General features: G+C 39.6%; 1 protein-coding gene across 1 annotated transcript in view; it reads right to left on the reverse strand.

Moving 5' to 3' along the window:
- LOC119426090 (thrombospondin type-1 domain-containing protein 7A) overlaps nt 1-25,142 on the reverse strand; it is a 124,860-nt gene that overhangs the window by 71,527 nt on the left and 28,191 nt on the right. Inside the window, exon 2 of the mRNA XM_037693650.1 lies at nt 8,823-9,987. Within this exon, the coding sequence (XP_037549578.1) occupies nt 8,823-9,987 (1,165 nt within the window). The remainder of the gene's footprint in view (nt 1-8,822; nt 9,988-25,142) is intronic.

Genomic DNA, 25,142 nt, shown 5'->3' on the forward strand with positions numbered 1-25,142 from the left:
TACTAGCCTGCTTCAAGTTTCACATCTGTACTAAGCTGCTTCAAGTACCGCAGCTGTGCTAGGCTTCTTCTATGATCACAGTCGCATTGAAGGCATGTTGGCAGTGTGGTCAGTCCTGCTTCACATTCTTAGTGACCATGATCTCCATTCATGTTGAATGGTCAGGAGATGAAAGTTGTTTAGTGTTATAATCAGGTCCTGGTCCACCAAAAAAAAAAAAAAAAAAATACCAGCAGGTAATCATTTTTACTGATAACACAAATACGTATATATGAAAATCATCTAAGTACTTTGTAAAATACATTTACAAAGATTATTTAACAAACGGACTCGTAACATTACAGGGCATTTTATTCCAAACATGAAACTAGTAATCTCAGAGTAATACGAGTCACTGTAGATACATTTGATCCTGTGCTATTTCTAACATAATACATTCAACACTAAACTAAGCCTCTTTAAAGCTTTCAGCCATCTGTGGAGTCTGTGGCTGGAAGAACACATTACAAATACATGCCTTGCATTCCTTACAGCCATTACAAGCAAATCTATCACAAGAGGCTTGGTTTCCTCAGGAAGTCATGGATGGAGCTCAGTGGCCTTGTTTAGGTTCAGAGCAGCAAACTCTGCTCTCAGAGATCTGTGCCACTTTAACAAACACGCCCCAAAAGCTCTAACCACACAACGCTCACTGCTGTAGAAAACTACTCTTAGGTCTGACTAGGGCCATGCACAAGACTGGGTTTTCAGCAGATAGTGAGAGAGGCAATGAACTCAATTTCTGTCATGCACCCACGTCAGCAAGACACAAGACCTTCTCTTTGACTCTAAATCCAGCTTGAAGTTGTGTTGTAAATGAAAGAATCGGTGAGCAAGTATCTGCAGAACATTGCTCTTAAAATGCTGATAATACTCCGACAGATAAATCCTGCCTTTTACTGCAAGATTGCTTCAAGCAACAGTTAGCCTTGCTGGATCTTTATCCCCAAGTAAGGACCGAGTCTTCTTCAGCCCGGAAAGTAGTACTGAGATTGCTGTTCATTACATACAGTAATACTGTAGAACACAATTTAAAAATGTAATTTGGATTCAACATTTTGTTTAATATTGTTGTTAGGTTAAACAACAAAGTATGGTGTGAGTGGATTTGAACATTTCAACAGAGACGTGGCATATATGAGCAGTCTGTACTCAAACAGGCACAACGAAAGAACTGTCAGACACATTAAATATATTTTATGCCGAGTATAATCCCTCACCTATGGACAGAAAGAGTGCCCAAACAAACAACTTGTTTTAAAAAGTAATCTGCTCTCACTTCATTCAACCTTTATAAAAAAAAAAACTTACAAAGACTGAGGCCCTGTCTACTCCACTTTAATACTCTTAAAACTGAATAAATAAATACAAATTCAGGTTATATTTTTACCTGTGGAGGTTAGAAAAGTGAACTCATGATCGGAAGGTTTTTAATAACATAAAAAACACAACTTGTTTAAAAATTCTCTCATTACAATAGCAGTCCTTTTCTTTAACACGACCACTAACTTTGACCTGTTTTTAACCTTCAGGGCACACGTAAAATTTAGCGGTGGCCGGCTCTGATAAAGCAAAACAAAAAAAAAATAATCGTAAATCAGCTCCATTTAGTTGGATTTATGGGACACAAAATTTTAGTGAGCATGCGCACATTTTTACTACATCTTTGTTTTGGAAAGCCTCCATATTTTGGCTCCACATGTACGCACCAGAAACATGATTTTTAATCATCATGTTTGAAAGATTTATTTTCTCACCATAAACAAAACACAAAGCAAAAATGAAATAAATAAATAAATAATACTAGTTGTATTTTATTCTATGTTCTTTTTTTTTTCCTATCTTTTCGCTTTTTTGTGTGTTTTCAAAAACTAAAACCTTAATAAAAAGACTGATAAAAAAAACTAGCTGTTAAACCTAAACTTAAGAACGTGATGTGAGCAGGGCTTTAATGTAGCCATACTATACTGTCCTTTTTAATCTTTACACACACACATGTTTTTAGACTTGTGTAGGGCATCTTGGTAGATGATATTTGTATTGTGTAAAGAAGCTTTAACAGTTCATTACTAAGAATATAGAGGCAACTATTGGGGCAGCCAGTCCAAATCAAATTTCCTCAGAAGGGAAATGAGACACATTTTATTGTTGTGTATTGTTTTGTATTAATTGGATTCTGGCTGCTTCATTCCAACACTAAACAATCTGACACAGACTATTGGCAAAGACTGCTGACAGAGCAATACAAGCAGAGGAGGAAGTATTACAGTGCTTTGTGAGAACAGTGCAGTGTTCCTGTTTCCTCCACCGTACATGGTTAGCTTAGTTATTGTCTACAATTATTCCTGAGAACAGACCCATGAATTGTTTTAGTGTCTACAACACTGGCTGTAATCTAACCAGATTAGTTTTTGACAGGCTACAAACCTTCTAAAGTGTTGATGGCTATCACCGGAGCATACGCGTACTTGTACTGTAATTGAACCTTTAGAACAAAACATACATTTTTCTAAATTTATATTTATTTTTACCTAATGTTCATTTATGTGAAACAATTTTACCAAAATGTGATAAAATGCAGTCAATTAATGATTTTTAATGTTTCTCCAGGTTTCAGGCCTTGGGTGTTGGTTATCAGATTGGGTGGGAGTTGTCGGTGAATGTTGGACAAAAGAACAATTTTATTTTTTTAATAGCAGTTTTTATAGTTTCATATCAGGATCTGTGTTTTACTTGATGTTTTGTAGCCTTTGTGTTTTTATAGAAGGTTTTGGGGATTATTACCTCAAATCTGGACCCAACCAGGGCTGTCCTCCTGAACTCTGATGTGTGCCCAGACCTGATGCCTTCATGTGGATTTTTTGTAATTTAATACAATTTATTGTTCATATTTGATCAGTTACTTAAATACATTTACATACCACAGTATGGTTTCAAATATAGGCAGGCTTATTGTATTCAGATAACTAAAATCGTGTTTGTTTTGTGTAATCTATTTTAGAAATGAATTTTGGAGATATAATTATATAATAAACTACCATCACAACATCGAGAGGGTTTTAGAACAAATAAGAAGAAAAGAGACAAAAGGTAAATGCAGATAATCTTTTTTTTTCTAATTAAACTTTTATTGATTTTCAGAACATTCATCCATCCATTATCTTTACCTGCATCTTGCTTTTCAGGTCACAGGGGTCACTGGTGTCCATATCCAGAGTACCCGGAGAAAACCCACACATGCACGGAAAGAACATGATAATGCCACCCAGAAAGACCCCTAGTTCTCGGTGGGAGGTGGCAGCACTACCAACTGAGCCACCGTGCCACTCATTTTCAGAACATAAAAAAATTTTGAAGAAAACTTAAAAAACATAAACTGAAATCAGAAACATAAAGACTGGTGCACCTGCCCCCAGTTCCCAGGGTAACAGCACATTACATGTTAGAGTGACAAAGTTCCAAAACAAATATCTGTAATTAGATGGGATGATTCAGTAATTTAAAAAAAATCCAACAAAAAAACAAAGCAATATTTTAGGTCACATAGAGGCTACACTTTTTTGTGAGCCCCAAAAGCTGTCCCAACTAAGTGTCTCCTCTCCCTGTCCAATTACTGAGCATGACCTCATAAGAGGCTGTCCACCATTGATTTAATTCAGCCATTTTACTCGGGACACTTTGTGGGTTTCCAAAGTCTTAAGATGATCATGGATGCTGTCACAAGACTGACCAGAATTTTTTTTACTCCTTTGGAAATATCTAGCATTTGAGATCTGTCTCCCAGTAAACACCATTCTGGAGTCTGAGGGATTTCTGAGTCAAACCAGGCACTTAAAACCTCAAAGACTTTATCTCAGAAAGGTGAAACCAGAAAACATTCCCCAAAACAGTGCAAATATGTCCCCACCTCTTTTTTAAATTTCCAACACAAATTGTCAGTCATTAGATTTATTCTGTGCAGTCTGGTTGGATGATGATGATATCTATGTAACACCTTATACTATATGAATTTATTTCTGGCCTGCTTCACATATTTACCACTCTCCGATAGGACATCCAGTCATTTTTCATTTGTGTACACTATTCTCAAATCCCTCTTCCTCAAATGTTTGATGTTTGAAGATTCACCACTCAAACTATAATTTAATATGATATGAAACTAAGAAAGTCATGTGACAATCATGTGGCATGCTAATATAATCTATAATCTCATTTTCTGCAGTATTTTTAAATGTGGAGGTCACATAATGTCATCATGTCATCTACATGTCTCATCTGTTCATCTGTTTGTTGTCTGTACTTTATATGTTTGGTCTGGAACAGGTCTCTCTTGTAAATGAGTCCTCATGGTTCAATGAGATTAGCCTGCATAAATAAAGGTTGAATGAAAAAAAAGAAAAAAAAAACTGTAGATATTTACAAAAATATCCTCTACCTTTCAATTCAAATCCACGAGTTAAATCCTCGTAGGACCTAAATTGTCCATCATTGAGATCTGCCTCCCAGTAAACAGTTCTAGAGTCTGAGGGACTTCTGAGTCAAACCAGGCACTCAAAACCTCCAAGACTTTACCCCGAAGGTGAAACCAGAGAACATTACACAAAACAGTGTCCAACAGATTGCCACTGGTGTGTGCAATGTGAATGCCACTATCCCCAAAATACAGATGCTTTACCAATGCATGTTAGTCAGAGTCAGAGTCAGAGTCAGAGTCAGAGTTTCTTTATTGTCATTCGCACCTCATGTGGTACATGTGGTGGAGCGAAATTATGTACACAGGGTCCCAGTTACATCCAACAATAAAATGTATAAGAAAAACAGTAATAACATCTAAGATATGAACTAAGAAAAACATCAACTAAATATACACTAAGCACTCATAACATAAAACATTGAACATCAGCACAAACACGAACATGAGTCTGTGAGCAGATGTGCACGCATGAACACATCAACATTGAAACAGATCAGCAGCAACATGAAACAGATCAGCAGCAACATGATATGGTTTTTCACAGTGATTATTCTAGTTAGAGATTCATGAGTCTAACAGCCTCAGGGTAGAAGCTGTTCCTCAGTCTAGTGGTTCTACACTTAATGCTCCTTAACCTCCTTCCTGAGGGGAGTGGGGCAAAAAGTGTGTGTGCTGGGTGGGTGGGGTTAGCAGGGTTATTTCAGAAACATGCATATTACTGTATCTGATGTGAAAGTGTTAACCTTTTATCTTAAAGTAAAGTAAAGATCTGAAGCTCTCGAAGTTGAACTCTCTAAGTGGCTTCAAATGTCTACTAAGTTCCTGGCAAAATCCAATGCAGACGTGTTCCTGTTTTTAGTTTTCTACACCGCCTTATAATCTAGTTGTTTCCATTTCGTTTTTTTAATACCATTTTCTTTCAATTGTTCTTCTCAATTCCTATGCTTTCTTTTATGATTGTCTACTGTTGTCTTTGTTGTCTACCATTGTCATCACTATTCAGGTCTCTCTTGTAAAGGAGTCTCTGACGCTCAATTGGATTAACCTGTATAAATAAAGGTTGAATGAATGTACCTTGTACATAGCTTGTACCAAGCTTCACAAAAGTGAATAAGAATCAGATTTGTTGTGTCAGTCTTTTGAGACTGTATGTTTCAGGTCTAACGGTGAACAAATATCAGTTTCAATGCTTAACTATTCTTTCCCATACCCACGTTTCTCCCAATATTTTGCTAATTTAGCCATTTCATACGACAAGGATTAAAGTTTTTAAATTTGAAGTTTCAAAGTCCTAGATCTTATTTTTCTCTTGGGGCATTCAATTTATCTAGTTTTATTCTTGCTCTTTAACCTCCCCGTGAGAAATTTTCAATCATATTTTCATACCTTTTAAAGATATGTAATGGAATTGTAATGGACAACTTCATAACCACTAGCAAAACAGAATCATGATGTTGAAAGAACATAACTGCTAACCAAATCACTCTGTAGATGTATTCTTTTTCAACTTTGATGCCATGTTTTTTAATATTTTTGTAGGGGGTTTTTTGTATGTTTTTAGTATTTTAGTAATACTTTTAGTATGTTTTTAGTATTTTTGCTGCATGCTTTGGTATTTATTGTTTGTTTTTTGGGTGAGTCAAGATGGTTCTTGTCCTAAGCATTTCATTGCATTTTGACCTTGTGTTGATTTTGCATATGACAAATAAACCAAACCTCCATCCATCCATACATACATCCATCCATACATCCATACATCCATACATCCATCCATACATCTAGTTTCTTCCGCTTATCCGGGGTCGGGTCGCGGGGGTAGCAGCTTAAGTAGGGAGGCCCAGACTTCCCTCTCCCCAGCCACTTGGGCCAGCTCCTCTGGGGGAATCCCTAGGCGTTCCCAGGCCAGCTGAGAAACATAGTCCCTCCAGCGTGTCCTGGGTCTTCCTTTGTGTCTCCTCCCGGTGGGACGTGTCCGGAACACCTCACCAGGGAGGCATCTAGGAGGCATCCTAACCAGATGCCTGAGCCACCTAAACTGGCTCCTCTCGACGTGGAGAAGCAGCGGCTCTACTCTGAGTCCCTCCCGGATGATCGAGCTTCTCACCCTATCTCTAAGGGAGAGCCCAGACACCCTGCGGAGAAAACTCATTTCGGCCGCTTGTATCCGAGATCTAGTTCTTTCGGTCACAACCCAAAGCTCATGACCATAGATGAGAGTAAGAACGGAGATCGATCAGTAAATTGAGAGCTTCACCTTTTGACTCAGCTCTCTCTTCGACAGAGCACTGACAATCTTGTGGCCACAGCTCCGGTAAGCCGCCTCGACAATAGAGGCACGGAACATGGCCCACTCGGACTAAATGTCCCCTACCGCCCCCGGAACATGTTCAAAGTTCTCCCGGAGGTGGGAGTTAAAGCTCCGTCTCACAGGAGTCTCTGCCAAAAGTTCCCAGCAAACCCTCACAATACGTTTGGGCCTACCAGGTCTGACCGGCATCATCCCCCACCATCGGAGCCAACTCACCACCAGGTAGTGATCAGTGGACAGCTCCGCCCCTCTCTTCACCTGAGTGTCCAAGACATGTGGCTGCAGATCAGATGAGACGATGACAAAGTCGATCATTGAACTGCAGCCTAGGGTGTCCTGGTGCCAAGAGCACATATGGACACCCTTATGCTTGAACATGGTGTTTGTTATGGACAATCCATGACGAGCACAGAAGTCCAACAACAGAACACCACTCGGGTTCAGATCAGGGGGGCCGTTCCTCCCAACCACACCCCTCCAGGTCTCACTGTCATTGCCCATGTGAGCATTGAAGTCCCCCAGCAGAACAAGGGAGTCGCCAGGAGGTGCACTTTCCAGTACCCCCTCCAAGGACTCCAAAAAGGGTGGATAATCTGGTAATCTGCCGTTTGGTGCATAAGCACAAACGACAGTTAGAACCCATCCCCCCACACGTAGGTGGAGGGAGGCCACCCTCTCATTCACCAGGGTGAACCCCAACACACAGGCACCAAGATGGGGGGCAATAAGTATGCCCACTCCTGTGCGGCACCTCTCACCAGGAGCAACTCCAGAGTGGAAGAGTGTCCAACCCCTTTCAAGGAAACTGGTTCCAGAACCAGAGCCATGCGTAGAGGTGAGTCTGACTATTTCTAGCCGGAACCTCTCCACCTCACACACCAGCTCAGGCTCCTTCCCCACCAGTGAGGTGACATTCCACGTCCCAATAGCCAGCTAAACCAAACCTAACCTAACCAAACCTAACCTAGTTAAAGCAAGGGGCGGCAATCATTTTAATAATATTAATCTTACCCCACAATGTTAGTTTGATCTTCTCCCCACATTTCAAAATTAGTTTTAATTCAAAACAACACCGGGTTAAAGTTTAGTAAAAGTAAAGAGTAAGTAGACTCAATCATCCAGGTAAATCACCAAAACGTTAAATGAAAGCGACTTAATACTGAGCCCAGCCAACCTACAGAGGAAGTCCATTTCTACTGCTTGTATCTGGGATTTCATTCTTTCAATACCTCATGATCACAGGTGAAGGTTTGAACATTGACAAACCAGCAAAACAAGAGCTTTACTTGGCTCAAATCCTTCTTCACCATGTTAACCCTCACCACTGTAAAGGAGGTCTCAGTTGGTTGATTAATATCTCACACCATCCTGCAGTCACTCATATACAGTACAAGACTCTCAGATACTTGAACTTGGTCATTTGAAGCAAAGACTCACCCCCGAGAAAAAGGCAACATTCCACGTTCCAGTAGAGATGTAGGACTATGGCCTCGGAGGATTTAGTTTTGTATTGTACAAATGTAAACTCTAATATTCTATAAAATACTTACGAGCAAAATAAATGAGCAGATAATGAATTTGAAACCAAAAAAAATTGTCACTGTAAACTTTTTGGATCGAGCACAGCAGGTGAATTGCTCCAAACATATTTTGAATCTAACCACAGATTTTCCATGAATGTAAGCTGGCTTCAACCCGTCTGCCTGTTCATGTGATCCCAGACATTCAATGACACCGATGCAGTCAAGTCTCTTGGCCATGTTCCCATATTGGAGTGGTGGCATTTTTCAAACGTTTCTTATGAGATTTTTACACATGCCTAAAACTTTTTTAAACATTGTCTCACCTTTCCGGTTTCTAAACGTACTAGTGAGTTCACTTCAACAAGTGGAAACATTATGACAAGAACTAGTGGAATGTGACTGCCACATTAGACATCATTGTAGATGAACAGTAAAAACTTGGAAGTAATAGAAATAAATGTATTTTAATTGTTCTTACCTGAGAGCTTCAATATCCCCACTCTTATGGACACAGGTCACTTCTCTGGTCTGGTAACCAACTTGTAAATCCCAGAATTTCCCTCCCGGACGTTTCTGACGATTTTTGTTCTTCTTCATTCGCTCTCTGGTCTCAGGATCCTTCACCTTTCCCTTCACTTTTAATTTCTTTTTGACTTTGTCTCTGTTTTTTTCTTTTTTTCTCTTGTTTTTAGTCTTTTTCTGTTGTCTGTGCTGATCAGCCTGTCTGGAAGGCCTGTCTGGTTTCCTGTTTGCTCTGGCCAATTTTCTGTTGAGTCTTGATGGTTTGTCACTGTTTCTGGACACTTTGGCACCTTCTTTTGCATTTTTGTCATTTTCTTGGTACTGCGTTTCATCTCTAATCTGTTTGTTTCTCTCTACTGACTGTTTGTTGCTCTCTCTGATCTGTTTGTCTTCCCTGGATGGTGTTTCACCCTCCCTACTCTGTTTGTTTCCCTCTTTAGAAGGTTCCCTTGATCTCTTGTTCCCCTCTCTGCGTGTTTTTTCAGCTTGTCTCGTTTGCCTTGGCAGTGGAACAGAGCAGGGACCCCAAGGTCCCACTCTGAGACTGTAAAGATTTTCCTTTGTCTCACAGAGCCCTGGCTGGCATGTCTGAAACTCTGTCAGGTTTGGACACATTGCTCCACCGAACAGTGGTGGTGCAAGAACAAAGCGGATCCGGTTTTGTAAACCTATCCCACAGGTTTTAGAACATGAAGTCCATGGGCTGAACTCAGACAGCACACAGTCCTGAGGACATGGAATTAGACAGGCCTGTTCGAGGCGAGGTTTAGGCTCAAAATATTCACAGATAGCATTTTCAGCGGGTTCACCATTAGCTTTCTGAACGCAGCCCACCTCCCGGGTCTGGATGCCCTCCTCACCTCGTGAGCACACAGTTGGGCGCTGTACCCCAGTGCTGCGCATCAGCACTGGGACACACTGGTTCCAGGCACCCAGCTGCCATTCATACAGGTCTTTATGCCAGTCACATACTCTGAAACAACTCTGCTGGTTGTCTGGCCGTTCTGCCTGGTCACAGTTCGTATGTAGAGTAGTCCAGCCCTCAGAATGAGCGCACCATACTGCTCTACTCTGGCTTCCTCCTGGACCACACTCGCTTCCCATACAACGAGCCCACGGACCTGTAAAGAGTGCAATGAAAATGGTTAAGGACGTAAAAATGAGGTGTCATAACTTTCAAGGCAAAGTAACAAACTATATATATTGTTCATATAATAGAACATTCCATTTGGTTGACAAAGCATTATCATCATAGTTATGTTAAGAAATAAACAGAATGCCAGCAGCAGACTGGTTGAAGCACTATGAGAAGGAGTTGTTTATAAGACTGAGTTTGTTGCAGCTCCTCAGACTGAAGAAGTATTTTGGATAAAAGACGAAACGTTTCAACAAGAAGAATCCATCCAGAGGACCTGACTCAACCTGGTTAGATCTACCTGGATTACTGAACATGCATCAGAACATAAATCAACATACATTACATATTGCAAGTTTTATTAAAATTGGTCCAGTGGCTCAAAAGATGTTTTGATACCAAAGATGACATGATCACAGACACACACATAAAGTAGTGCTAAAACATTAAGCATAACATGACTGCCTTTCAACAGTGGACAATAAAATAGTTAATCTGTGCCAAAATGTGGTTATCTTTAATAATAATATAGTAATTGTTGTTTTAAATACAAGTGAAAGTCTTAATTAAACCATGTATTGTGGCTTTACCCAACATATCTGCAGTACAGCAATGAACATGTCAAGCAAAGAACCAGCAGGTCTCAGCTGCAAGCAGAGGGCTTCGATCAATAGAAATCGATAAAGGAAGAGAAAAAACTGCTTCTAATACAAAAGACAGCTGATGCCACACACCTGACAACTCTCAGTGGCAGTTATTATTTTCTTTCAGTGGACAAAAAGAAAAACAGCACAAACACAATTTTAAAAAACACTGTTCATTCTTGGTAGTCTTTAATTTAAAATACTACATTAGACATCAAAAAAGGTTGAATCATGTCATCTGGACTTCGTTTTTTTTTGTTAAAAAGAAACGTTTCGCCCCTCATCCAAGAGGCTTCGTCAGTCTGAGGCCTAGCCATCTGGTATTACCCAGAAGCCACCCTGACTCTTGTGTTTCAAGCCTGCCTCAGATACCCCTGAAGTCTGGCCTTTTCACTAATGGTTTCAAAAACCCATTAGACATGATCGTTCAGATCGCAGTCATTTTGAAAAACATAACACATGTATCCAATTTATACCCACATACGAAAAACACCTAGGTTGGACTTGAAAAAAATCTGGTTTGTAAGATTTAAACTTTAATTAAAACATTCAATATAGGTTGCATAGAGGTAAAAAAAAAGAGAAGAATTTGAGCTACATTTGCATGAAGTGAACATAGCCGTAGAGGAGATGTAAGGCACCATACCAGTCATAACATACAATTCTGTGAGAGTTGTCAAATATCTCATGGCATCCTGACTCCATCTCTAGGCTAACCAATTCTGTAGTATTGCCATTATCATAAAAAATGAAATAAACACAGCAGGCTATCTAGACCGTACATTTAAGGACTGCATGAGAATGATTGGAGAAGCTATAGACACGCACAGCATTAGCACAATGGAAACTCACATCAGACACGTGTCCAATAAAAACACAGAATTCCATTAGTATCAACCATTCCTAAAAAACAAGCTGGAAAACAAATTCACTCTAAAGGTCAGATTTTTATAGATTCATGTATCACATTTAATTTAAAAATCATGTAAAGAACATGACTTATGAGTCTCAATGTTCCACATACAGTATAAAGTAGATGTGTATGGAAAGAGAGGTATGAGATTGTATGTAAGGGTTTGTCAGAGGAAGAGGTTATCTAAACCAATGCTAAAACTCATTAGTCTTAATTTTATGAACAGGATTATCTCTTTCTGTGAAAGGACACATTTAAACTGGTGTCACAGTTTACACTGTTTTTTTTTCCTTTTCTTATCACTCTGTTCACTGTTTGTCTATTTCTTCTCTGCTCTCCTGGGTTTTTCCTCTACTGCTTCTACCAGCCTCTTTACATGCCACACCTCTCTCTCTGATTGCTGCTGATGTTTCCACCTGTTTCTGGGTGTATATATACTTCCTGCTTTCTCCACTACACTGCCAGATCAACTGCTTGCTTCCAGACACAGTTATCCAGCGTACTCTCCTTGTTCACAGCTCTGTAATCTTGATCCACGCCTGTTTCCCTCGACCACGCTTTTTGCCTGTCCCTTTTGTGCCTCAGCCTTCTGACCTTGTTGACGACCTACGCCTGTTTTTGGATTTCGCCTTTGCCTCTCCCTATCGCTACTGTCTCCTCTTCTGATCCCGTGTATGAACCCTGCTCAGCCTCGACTACGCCTCTGGATTTCCCCTGGTCTCTGCAGCTCTGTGTCTCCGCTGGAGCGCCCCGTTACAACAAGAAAGGTTAGTGTTTCATCAGACCGTCTGTATTCAGATAACTACTCGTTATTCTGTCAAACACTAACCTTTCCCCTCTGTATCATTTTAGGTACAGTTCCTAGACCTGAGACACCAGAAGCTGTTTATTTACTCAATAAATATTTAAAAAAAAACTTTCTGAGTCTGTGTGTAGGATCCTCTGCCATCAGATCTCTGACAACTGGATTATTTCATTATAATGAACAAATCATGTACTTGTGGGAAGTCATTGCCATACTTTTTGTTTCACTGTCCTATAATGTTGAAGACAAAAAGGATCAGTGTTCCTTTAAGTAATGTGAATTTTCCTGTCTTAGACTGTCATTGTGTGATAAATGACAGTTTGTAGCAGTTTGATGAAAATTGGAAAATATGCACAATCATGTAATGTTGAGGGCAGCACGGTGGCGCAACTGGTAGAGCTGCTGCCTCTCAGCGAGCAGGTCCTTGGTTCAAACCCCAGTCCAGGGGCCTTTCTGGGTGGAGTTTGCATGTTCTCTCCGTGCATGCGTGGGTTTTCTCCGGGTACTCCGGTTTCCTCCCACAGTCCAAAAACATGCATGTTAGGTTGATTGGTAACTCTAAATTGTCCCTAGGTGTGAGTGAGAGAGTGAATGGTTGTTTGTCTCGTTTGTTTCTATGTGGCCCTGTGATGGACTTGCGACCCGTCCAGGGTGTACCCCGCCCCTCGCACAGTGATTGCTGGACATGGGCACCAGCGACCCCCGTGACCCAAAATGGAATAAGCGGGTAAAGAAAATGGATGGATGGATGTAATGTTGCAAGATGTCATGCTCAAACTGTTGAATAATCCTCACACAACAAAGACAACCCATTTTAGCTGCACTTCCATAACATTTACTGAGTTTAAGCCTGTTTTTCATTGGCTAGTGCTGATTAGCTATTAGCTTTTTTTAGATTTTCCTGTAACTACCTGAAGTCTTCATGCAGAACCAATGTTTAAATGCAAAGAGAAATAAATCAAACTGTTTAGTTATTAAAACAACTGCTACAAAGATGAAACACCAGCAAATATTTCTGATACATTTTATTTTCTGGGAGAGGTTACAAAGAACTGGCTTATTAACACTAAACAGTATAATTCAAGCAATAAAAAGGTTTGTGTTGGAAGTAACCTACAGCCTTACCAACTAAACAAATTGAAAATCATACAGTATTTAAAGGTCTCCATTATGGAGCCAACTCTTGGCACTGACTTCAGCAGCCTAATGTGATAATCTTGGTCAACTGTTGGCCAGCCTGTGATGTCTTTCTGTCTAATTACAGCTCTCACTGGATGGGTTAACAACCTTAGGATTAAGTTCTGAACAAGCTTAGTCATCATCTGTCTCTATCAGCTTCATCCTTCTATCGCTGCCATGTGTGCATTTCATCCAGGTCACTTTCTTTGCTCAGTAAAAGTTTAGAAATTCGTTAAAGACAACAAGTTTTAATGACCTGATGTCTCCGTCACTGACACATTTCAATAGTGAATGTTTGTTGTATTTGAGATGAGACTGGACATGAGTTTGTTGGGAAACCCAATGTGTCATTTATGGCCATATTTTTAATTGTCTTGGGTTTAGATTTATTTAAAAAGGAACATGTGAGCAAATACACTGCCACATGTGCTCAGTTTTAGATTAAGACTTCCACATGCATTTTAGCTTCAGTCAAACTGGTTCTTATGTATCTTTCATAAGATTTGTCAGACGAGAGCAGCTAAAATCACACACCTTAATGAGGGTTATCAGCACGAACGCTGCTGTTTGCTGAATTAATTTAGGCTCTTGGTACTGTGATGAAGACCAGAAGCAAAAGACAAACATGGTGCTGATTTGTCTTTTTTAAATTCTTTTAGAAGAAAAGACAAATCAGAAACTTTGAGACGAATTTGTAATTGTTTCTTTTCAGCTACAAGCTTTCTGATGCTTTGAAATGAGAAAAATAATTAAGAAACTTGCTGTAATGCCAGTGCTTTTAGCCATAATGAAACCAGTTTTACATTTTCTTAGACTGCCAGGGTGCAAGCATGAAGAAGCTCCTGCTCCCAATCAACAACGCTGCATGGACAGACCAAATGCCTTCTGGGAAATAAAATCAGGTCAGACAAGACAGATTGAGCTTTTTGACCCAAGTATGTGTTTTGTTTTGTTTTTATACACAAAGCATTTAGTATTATTTCATTTTAAATAAGATTTGGAAATGACTAGATATGTTGTACTATGTTTTGGAATGGATAAACCAAAAATTTAAGAAGGATTTTATATTTTACAAAGGCAGCCAATTAGATCAGCTACAAAAAATAAAAAATTGCTGAATTACCGGTAGAGGTTTGGGTCAAGCTTCACAGCAAGAATGTAACCACTCTTACACGTGACAGTATCTGGTTAAATCATTCATTCAAACTTACCGTATTTTTCGGACTATAAGATGCACTTAAAATTATTTACTTTTCACAAAAATCCATAGTGCACCTTATCTATTAATTCTGGTTATGCTTACTGACCTCAAACAGATTTTATGTGGTTGAATAGACTAATCGACCAGTCGGCATGTCAATTATAGGACATCTCGTGAGTTTTTAAGTTTCACATCAACTAGTCACAGCCAGTGGGTGTGTCACGTGATCAGCTGGGCCCCTGGCTACAAAACTGATTCTTCCAAGCAGATCGAAGGCGAGGAGCAGGCAAAGTCTTCCCAAACAAATAGAAATTCCTCAACAGTGTGGAAGTATTTCACTGAAGATTATGTTGTTTTTAGTTTCATTTTATTAAATTCATTCTGAGATTTTGCGTTTGAAAAGTTTAATTACTATTTTTCTGGAGGTAAATGGCTTTTTTCAGATGATTACTTCGCTGGTTTTGGTTGCTGTGCATCCGAAAGGCTTTTTACTGAAACCTTTTTTTACTTTTGGATGCTTGTTATGATGAGTAACCATAACAACAAGGTGGTTTTCTAGAAATGGGAGCTGCTGATTAACATCTCAAAAACTCAAATAGTACCTCAAATAAAGCCCCAAATCCCAAATAAGTTGAAAAGGAGGCACCGTGGATGCATTTCCATCTACGTAGAGGCGGTGCTCGAGTGCCTGACCGCCGAGATCTTGGAGGTGGCAAGAAACGTGGCTCGTGACAGTGGGAGGACCAAGATCGTCCACCGGCACCTGCAGTTTTGTCCGCGGCGATGAGGGGCTAAGCAGGCTGCTGGGAGGAGTGACCATTGCTGGGGGAGGAGCTCTGCCCAGCATTCAGGATGTCCTGCTGCCCAAGAGGATGAGAGATCTGCTGGGTCTGGGTGGACGGATTGGTATCTGCAGCGTTTCTTCAGATCCACTGTGGGACGGACATCTACAAGAGATCCTTCCTGCCCACAGCCATCAGCATCTAGAACAACTCTAATGAAACTAGGATGAGCTAGATCAACAATTAATTTCCCTTTGGGATTAATAAAGTATTTTTGAATTGAATTGAATTTAAATTGAATTCACTAAATTAAATGAAATAACAGGGGTGTGCTCCACCAGCTAATCCACCACCACGCACCCCACCATGTTTGTCTTAGTTGCTATACACACCGCTGGTGTGCATTATGCACCACCGTGGGTGGATATTTTTCATTTTTATTTTATTTAATCTACTAAATAAAATAAAAACAGGGGTGCACATCACCTGAGAATCCAACGCGCATCACCCCCGGTGTGCACCGTGCACCATCACCACCGGTGGAGAATCCACAACTGCTGCGGTAGTTTATTTTATTTAGTGGATTAAATTAAATAAAAATAACTTTTGCACCGTAATAGTTTTGGTTTTCCTGTTACCTATTTTCAGTATGATGAAAGGTAGGAGCATAAATATACGCTCTGATGTTTTGTTGTTCTTTCTTTTATAAATGATAAATTACCTTTTTTTTAAGTGTCTTGAGTTCCTATGACATCATCAACTAGTTGACGTCGACTGGACTATTATCATGTTAATGTCAACTTTAAAAAGTATGTAGTTGTTCAACCCCTAGACGCAACTGAACAATGTTGAGAGTTGTTGTGAATGAGTTGAATAAAGTTTGACTCATCTGACTGTTTTGTTTTGCTTAATGCGCCTTATAATCCTGTGTGTTTTATGTATGAAAACAGACCTGTTCATTGATATTGCACCTTATAATCCAATGCACCCTATAGTCCAAAAAATACAGTAAGAAACACTGCCTGCTGCAACTACTGCATCCATTATTTTTACCTGCTTCTTCCATTTTGGGTTACGGGGGTCGCCGGTGCCCATGTCCGGCAATCACTGTGCGAGGGGCGAGGTACACCCTGGACGAGTCGCAAGTCCATCACAGGGACACATAGAGACAAAAGAGACAAACAACCATTCACTCTCTCTCAAACCTAGGGACAATTTAGAGTTACCAATCAGCCTAAAATGCATGTTTTTGGTCTGTGGGAGGAAACCAGAGTACCTGGAGGAAACCCATGCATGCACGGAGAGAACATGCAAATTCCACCCAGAAAGACCCCCAGACCAGGATTTGAACCAGGGACCTGCTCACTGAGAGGCAGCAGCTCTACCAGTTGCGCCACCACGCTGCCCGCAACTATGTCAGACCAACTAAAAATAACTTATTTTATTCTCCTTACAAACTGCCAGAACCCACAGACCTTTACCTTGACACATGGCCATCTGAAAACCTTCCAGACCATCGATGTACCATACTGATAACTAGCTGAGGCTGCCTCTGCTGTTCTTTAAAAGCAGTGTTTTAAAGAAATGCCTCCTGATTTTTTTGTAAAAGTCACTTTGCTGTTCACCATCTCTTAAAACTGTTTTCAACTCCGAAGAAACATTGTTCCACAATCAAAAAACTGTCCAGATGACCTGACTGAAAATTGTATACCTGGAATTTTGAGCATGGACTTTTTTGGTTTTGAACCAGTTTGACATGTCTGTCGACAAGGCAGAGGGTCGCCTCCAGAGGAAGGGGCGTGCCAAAGACACCATCTTAGCACCAACATAACTGGTTTGTTCCACTTTGGAGTAAGCTGTTTGGGGGAAGAATCAGTTTTGTGTTGAGTGTTTCTTTGACTTATGAAGCCTTCTGGATGGAAGGTGAAACGTTTCAGCAAAAAAAAGAAACTTTCCAGATGACCTGACTGAAAAATGTTGGATTGTTCCACAATCCTTCCCTCAAAAACGTTTTACTCACTAGAGCAACCTATTTTCCCCAAAGCCCCCCCTTCTTACTTCCTAGCCAATCTGAGACCACCAATCCCTCGCTACTCCCCTTTCCCAAAGGACTCATTAAGATTAATCTCTTTATCAAAGTGATAAAAGAATAAAGAAATATTATAATTAATATTATAAGTAATAGTAATATAAGTAAATATAGAATAAAGTCAATAAAGGAAAAAAGTAAATAGTTACAAACTTTTATTTGTAAAAGGTATAAATTGGTAGTTGTACAACAGGAATAACTACAAGAACACTGTTTTGAGAATTACTCAAATAACTTATCTTTAAAAACTAACAACAGAGTAATTTTAAAAACAGTCTTCAAAAATAAAAATTGTAGTTTTGTCAAGATATCAAACTCTGGGTATGTACACACAGCTCTAACTAAAACAAAGACTAATGTGTATATGCATACATACATGTGTACAGTATGTACACATATATAGATATACATACATGCATACATATTCAGTACATATACATAAATATGTATAACACAACAGAAAAAAAAAGAGTTAAAGGGCAGAAGGCTTTTTACTGGAAAATTATATTGACTTGAACTGGATTTGTTTTTAAATTTAATATATGTCTGACCTGTGATGACTTTTTGAGACATCTTGGTTTGGAAAAACATTTAATTCTGATCTGAATAATGAGGTAATGGCTAGCCCTAGTAGGACCAAAACCAAAGTTTGTTCCTGCCACCCTAAAACAACTTTAGTGACAAAAAAAATAATTACAGGCTGGAAAATAAAATTAAAACAGCAAAGTTTGTGTGCAAACAAGATATATCTATGCCTATGTATCTATATGTAAAATGTATGAGTGTGTGTTTATACACTGTGCATATTATTAAAACAGAAACCCAGCAATAACTTCAAATGACCAGTACATCGTGTCTCTGTCGGTCTGTTCATTCTTGAACTAATGGGCTTAATGTTTCTGACCAGGGTTAATGTCAGGTGTGGTGTTTGACACAGACAACCTAAAGTCTTCATGGACATCAGCTTTTGTTTTTATTGACACAAGAGCACTGAAGGCTGCCTCAGACAGGTAAGTAGTGCTGAATGGAAGAATAACCCTCAACAGTCATGTATGACCAGTCTGGGTGCAAGGATTTGTCCTTTGGCAGTCCAAAACTTCTTGTATCCATTTGCTTGGAAATATTTTTTGGATACAGAATCAGCTTGGAGGTCACAAAGTTCATCTTCACAGCCAAGGAGACGCACGTGGCCGGTGATTAGCAAATACATGACTAAATAAATAATTCCGTCGGCGTCCATTTATCCTCACCCACTTCTTCCTTTTCGGGTCGGGGGTCGCTGGTGCCCATGTCCAGCCATCACTGTGCAAGAGGCAGGGGACACCCTGGACAGGTCTCAAGTCCATTTCTAACTGGTGGTTCAGCGGACGTGTGCAGTCGGTGACAGTTTGTCCATCTGAGCTTAACGCAACTTTTTTTAATAACGGGCCGGTCGGTCCTGCCTCCTCCTCAAGAAGTAGATGAACACAATTTTATATTGTGCATTTTTATTCAGTTTTCTTTGTGCTATGATTCGTAAAACCGCATCAAAGCCTCTTCTCACTCGGGCAGCGCCAGCTGAGAGCGGTACTGACGTCCTAATCGAGCGCTCTTTAAAGACTTCAAGCGACAGTACAGAGTTTAGTGTTTAACATAATATGTGAAAGAAAACTCTTAAGTCAACCAAAATGAGGGTTCTTCAGTGTTAATCAGGATTTGGTGACATTTTAAACATTATAATTTAAAAATGAAAGCATATTTTCTAAAGTTGTTGCACAGACAAATGGATATTTTTACAACCTCTAACCTCTGAGCAGACAAATTATGCAAATTATGCGACGACCCCCCCCCCCCCCCATTGGGGGTTGTGGCCCCCAGGTTGGGAACCACTGCACTAGAGCTGCAGAAGACCAGTGAGAACACGTTATAATGGGCCAGAGAACAATATTAATTCTGTAGCCTTCCGATTTCTCACAAACCAGTGTATAGGATCTGTTAGGTTAGTCATATATGCAAAAATAAAAATCCTGGAAAACATTTTATGTAGCAAACAAGGGATCTATACATGACAGGAATCAATGGTTTAAAATGTATGTGTTCCTATCAAGACTAAATGAATCTACATTTTTACGTGTCAGAAAGGGGTGGTCGTCAATCTGTGCTCCCTCTATGTTCAGCCATTTTATAGCAGTAGGGTGCAAAACAGTTACCATTTCACAACCGTGCACTTAACATGCACATATCATTAAAACACCAACTCCCCATGACCCTGGACATGATTAAGCCGTGCTTTACTGCAGGTCATCTTTGCTGGGGAGTGTATTATCACTCATTTGTGTAAAAAATGTGTGCCTGGCACAAAGTTTTGACGGTTCTGCTGTTTTGACGTGGAAGCTGCACAAGCTCGCCTACTGCAGACTTTAGACAAACATTTAAATTGTATTTTTTAGGGAGCCTAATGGCTCTTTTGAATAGAACTGCATTTTTAAGAGAATCTTGAGCTTCAGGCTTGTTATGAAAGTGTGTCCAGGCCTAAACACATAAATTATAAATGCAAGCAGTAATGCACGTCTGTTGACAGTGTTTGTTTCATAAAACTTTCTATAATTTTAGACAAAAAGAAAAACTAAAAGGAACACAGTTCCAATGAAATTGTAGTGCTCATATACAAGGCCTTTTTACACTTTGGACCAGTGTGGACCTTCTTTAACAGATTTCATCCTGCAATGGCAATATACAGCTGTAGCTGTTGATATATAATCATCTAGCATTTGTTGGAATGAAATACAACCTACTCACTAACTCCACCCTGTGACTACCATATTTTTTGGACTATAAGGCACAATATCTATGAATGGGTCTGTTTTCAAACATAAGGAGCATTAAGCAAAACCAAACAGTCAGATAAGTCAAACTTTATTCAACTCGTTCACAATAACCACATAAAATCAGTTCAAGGTCAATAAGCACAACCAGAATTAATACATATGGTGCACCGGATTATAAGGCTCACTGTCTTGTTGTTCACTGTCTAAGTTTTGAGAAAATTGAAGGATTTTAAATGTGCCTTATAGTCCAAAAAAATGGTATTTCCTTTGCTGGCTCAGGAGTCTTGGACTGATATCAACACATCCAGTATTAGTTGGTAAAAAAAGTGACACAAATGTATGAAGAAGGCTTCTCAGACCTGACTTGAAAGTGTTGTGGACGGAGTAGAATCATGCATTGACTGACAGCTGACCTAGCAAGAATTCATTTAATCTGAAAAGCCGCTCTGAGAGAAGAAAGGGAGACTGGCCTGAAGAGAACTAGCATAAATGGTATGATGGGCGAGAGCAGGGTGACCGTTTACTAAGTTTGCGCTTGAGATGATCAATCAATCAACCTTTATTTATACAGGTAAATCCCATTGAGCCTCGAGGACTCATTTACAAGAGAAAAAGCATTAGTCAGCTAAATTCTGGTTAGATCTGGTCTGGGACAAAAAGAGCAAAATAAAGTGAAAGAATAGGGGCGGTAAAAATAAAATAGACATTAGAACTGAGTCTGAGCCAACAGATGTGGGAAAAGTGTAGTTTGACTTGGACTCCAGTGAGCAGTCGTACATTAAAGACTGACATTGATCCTCTTGTCCTGATCTGATTAGAAGACTTTCCTTCACAGCAGGAAAAGACCACAAAGCATCTTCAGCTGCACCTGTTCTTCTCATAACGGCAGCGGCAGAGGCTGACAACAAGAAACACTAGTTCTGAAAAAGATTTGAAGGCAATAATGGCAGCTATTGCCTGAAAACCCAAATAACGTCTTCTATAAATCCTGATGAACTGGGACTGAATCGGGCTCTCGAGGTGTCAGTGGCAGATGCTGCTGATGGTCACATCAGTTTTTCTGTCTTACACGTGTCTTAAGGTTTACGCAGGAGAATGATGAAGACTGAAATAAAAAGTGCATGTGAGGGACACGTGATTTAAAAAAAACCTTGTGCTGATGTGTGTGGAACAAAGGGTGGCTGAGATGGTGGCAATAATAGGGAGGTGATGGAAAGGGTGTGGGAGGGGGCATGTTGCTTAAATGTCAGTGAGAGTGAAGGAGGAGCAGACAAAGGGGGCAGGGTAGACGGGGTTATCCGTTTTTATTAAGTCGGACACGAGAACCAATTTCCACACAACAATAAAACTCAAATTGAATCTGAAATAATGACAAGATCAAAAATGTATTTGCCTTTAGACGGCAGCCAGAAAGAATCTGATGAGTCAGTCCAAAACATCAACTACAATAAAATATAAAGATTAAAATGATAGACGGAAAAACCTTGTTACTAATTCATACAGGCTGTCACAGTTCTGTCACTGCGACAAAGGAGGTTTGTAATGAAGGCAGGGATGGCCACATGAGCTTATGTTGCATGTTTATTAATGTGCGTGGTCCACTATTAACTGCAATTATTCTGAAGTTCTACACATGGGTTGGTCGCTCCCCATCTAACCATGGATGTATGCAGAACATCCAAAATTTGTTATTTGCACCAGAACTAAACAAATGGAAAAATGGAAGAAAAGAAAGGTGATATTTTATTGACGCAAACAAAAAACAAAAGTACTAAAACAGAAGTAGCAATTGACAAGATCCATTTTGTAAGCTCGGTGCCAAGGATGGAAAAATCCAATCAGTTGATAGATACGGTGTGACAGCTCAGTCACATGACCTCTCAACGAAGTCTGATCAAATTTGTCAGTCATGTACATACATATATATATATATATATCTATATATATATAGATAGATATAGATATATATATATATGTATAATTATGATGCATTTTATTTGTTAGTGCCTTTCAAGACACCCAAGGACACTTCACAACATTAAAAACGCAAAATAAAAAAACACACAATGGCTATAAAAACACTAAAGAAGGAAATAACAAAAAGTTAAAGTGAGAAGTCTAACTTGAACAGATGAGTTTTGAGTTGTGATTTGAAGATCTGAAGGGAGTCAATATTACAGATGTCTGGGGGAGGAGTGTTCCAGAGCTGGAGAGCAGAGTGAGAAAAGGCTCTGTGTCCCACGGTGCTGAGGCGGACGAGAGGCACGTTGAAGTGGATGGAAGAGGAAGAGCAAAGGGAGCGTGAATGGGTGATGATGTGCAGGGGATCGGACAGATAGGGAGGGGTGAGGTTATGGATGGCCTTGAATGTGTACAGCAGGGTTTTAAATTGAATTCTGAATGGGTCTGGAAGCCAGTGAAGTTGCTGTAAAACTGGGGTGATGTGGTGAAATGAGGGGGTTATGGTAACGATGCGGGCAGCTGAATTTTGAACCGTTTGAATTATATGGAGTAATTTATGCGGCAGACCAAATAGGAGAGAGTTTCAGTAATCAATTATATATATTTATATAAAATCTGATGAAAAACATTAATTTACTGCAAAACTCTGAGATTATACAACCACAACAGAGAAATAGACGTGTGTCTCCACCAACTGCTAATACTGTAAAACATGTTGACAGAGGACAGGGTGCTTCTGCCATGTCTCTCCATTATCACTGAACTTTAGCTACAAAGTTCTGAATATTAGGTTTAATATTGACATTATATATAATAATATAATATATAATATTAAGTTTGGGCTGCAGCATGGCCATGTGAAGTGGAGGTCAGGGTTTGACAGCTGACTGAGAACGGCAGTGTGACGCTGGTGATCTGATGGGATTCCTCCGACAGGCTGAAGCACCAGCAGTGCTCACTAAGCTGACGGGGACTCAGATATGAAGAAGCTCGTGTTGCATCTCAGGACATGAGCACAGAAAGAGTTCACATAACATTAACTGCATCAGGCTCCATGTATGACAGGTTAGCTAAATGTCTTGTTCTACCAGTAAAATCTTAAATAATATATTATTTAAAAAATGGAATTGTGAAAAGTGGACAAATTATAATTACTTTATCAATGATTGACAAGCTTTGACTAAAACACGGTAAGGCTCTTGGTTTTATCATTTTATCTTGCTCTTGTTTTGCCTTGTTAAATTTTTCATTGTTATACTGATGACACACAGTTATATTTGGCCATGAATCCCAATGAATCTAAGCATGTCTTAAAGACGTAAAAACCTGGATGACTCTAAAATTCCTGCTTTTAAATTAAGACAAGACTCAGGTTTTGGTTTTTGGACCTGAGCAGTTTAGGAATACAGATGGCATTAATCTGTCCTCCAGCTCTAATGTTAAAAATCTTGGTGTTATTTTTGATCAGGACATGCCTTTTATCCCCCACATTAAAAACGTTACTAGAACCACCTTCTTCCATCTGCGTAATCTGAAATTACAATGTAGAAATATCTTATCTAAAAATGATGCAGAAAACTGGTTCATGCATTTGTCACGTCTAGACTGGACTATTGCAATGGTTTATTATCTGGATGTCCAAATACTTCCTTAAAACGTCTTCAGTTGATCCAAAATGCTGCTGCCAGAGTCTTAACTGGAGTTAGTGGGAGAGATCATATTTCTCCAGTTTTAATTTCTCTCCACTAGCTCCCTGTCTAATCCAGAATTTAATTCAAAATCTTACTTCTAACCTACAAAACTCTCAACAACCTAGCTCCATCTTACATTAGAGTTTTTATTGTTCCATATTTTCCTAACAGAGCACTTTGCTCTCAGGCTACAGGTTTACTCATGGTTCCTAGAGATTCCAAATGCAGAATGGGAGGAAGATCTTTCAGTTCTCAGGCTCCTCTCTTGTGGAACCAACTTCCAGTTTCTGTCCATGAGTCTGACACATTGTCCAGTTTTAAGACTGGGCTTAAGACTTTCATTATTGATAAATCCTATAGTTAGGATTGGCTTGGGTTTTCTAACCCATCCCTTAGTTATACTGCTGGAGGACCAATTGACCTAATTTCCTCACTCTGCTGCTATATTGCTCTATTCAACCTGTTTGTATTAGTAATTATTTTCATCTTAACGTGTGCTTTTTTTCTATATTTCCTCTTATAGAAAGTTCACCTGGACCTGCCATTCTGTGCTTGTCTATTTCTCCTTCCCGTCCTTTCAAACCCAGCCGGTCGCAGCAGACAGCTGCTCATCCCGAGTCTGGCTCTGTTGGAGGTTTCTTCCTGTTATAAGGGAGTTTTTCCTTTCCACTGTCTCCTTTGTGTTTGCTCAGGATGGGAGACTGTGACAAAGGGAAGTTTCAACACAATCTGCTGCGTCCTTAGATAGATAACTTTACTCAATGTCTTTTATAAAGTATGAGAATGTTTCTGTTCAGTGCCCTGAAACAACTTCTGTTGGGACTTGGAGCTATATAAATAAACTGAATTGAATTAAATTATTTCTTTATGGCCTGCCGTCAGGAAACACGAGTAATCGTGCAGCTGTTTGTCTGAGTATGTATGTTTTTCTGCCTGTTGGCAAAATATTTAATAAAACAACAGATTGGAATTAATCCCATACTCTGAGCACTGATTAACTTTAAAACTTTAACGTACCAAGTTAAAATCGTAATTATTGGAAGTCACGTGGACTGGAAACAACGAAAT

Source organism: Nematolebias whitei, chromosome 19 (genome assembly GCF_014905685.2).
Source record: "Nematolebias whitei isolate Nwh7 chromosome 19, NemWhi1, whole genome shotgun sequence".
Taxonomy (NCBI): Eukaryota; Metazoa; Chordata; class Actinopteri; order Cyprinodontiformes; family Rivulidae; genus Nematolebias; species Nematolebias whitei.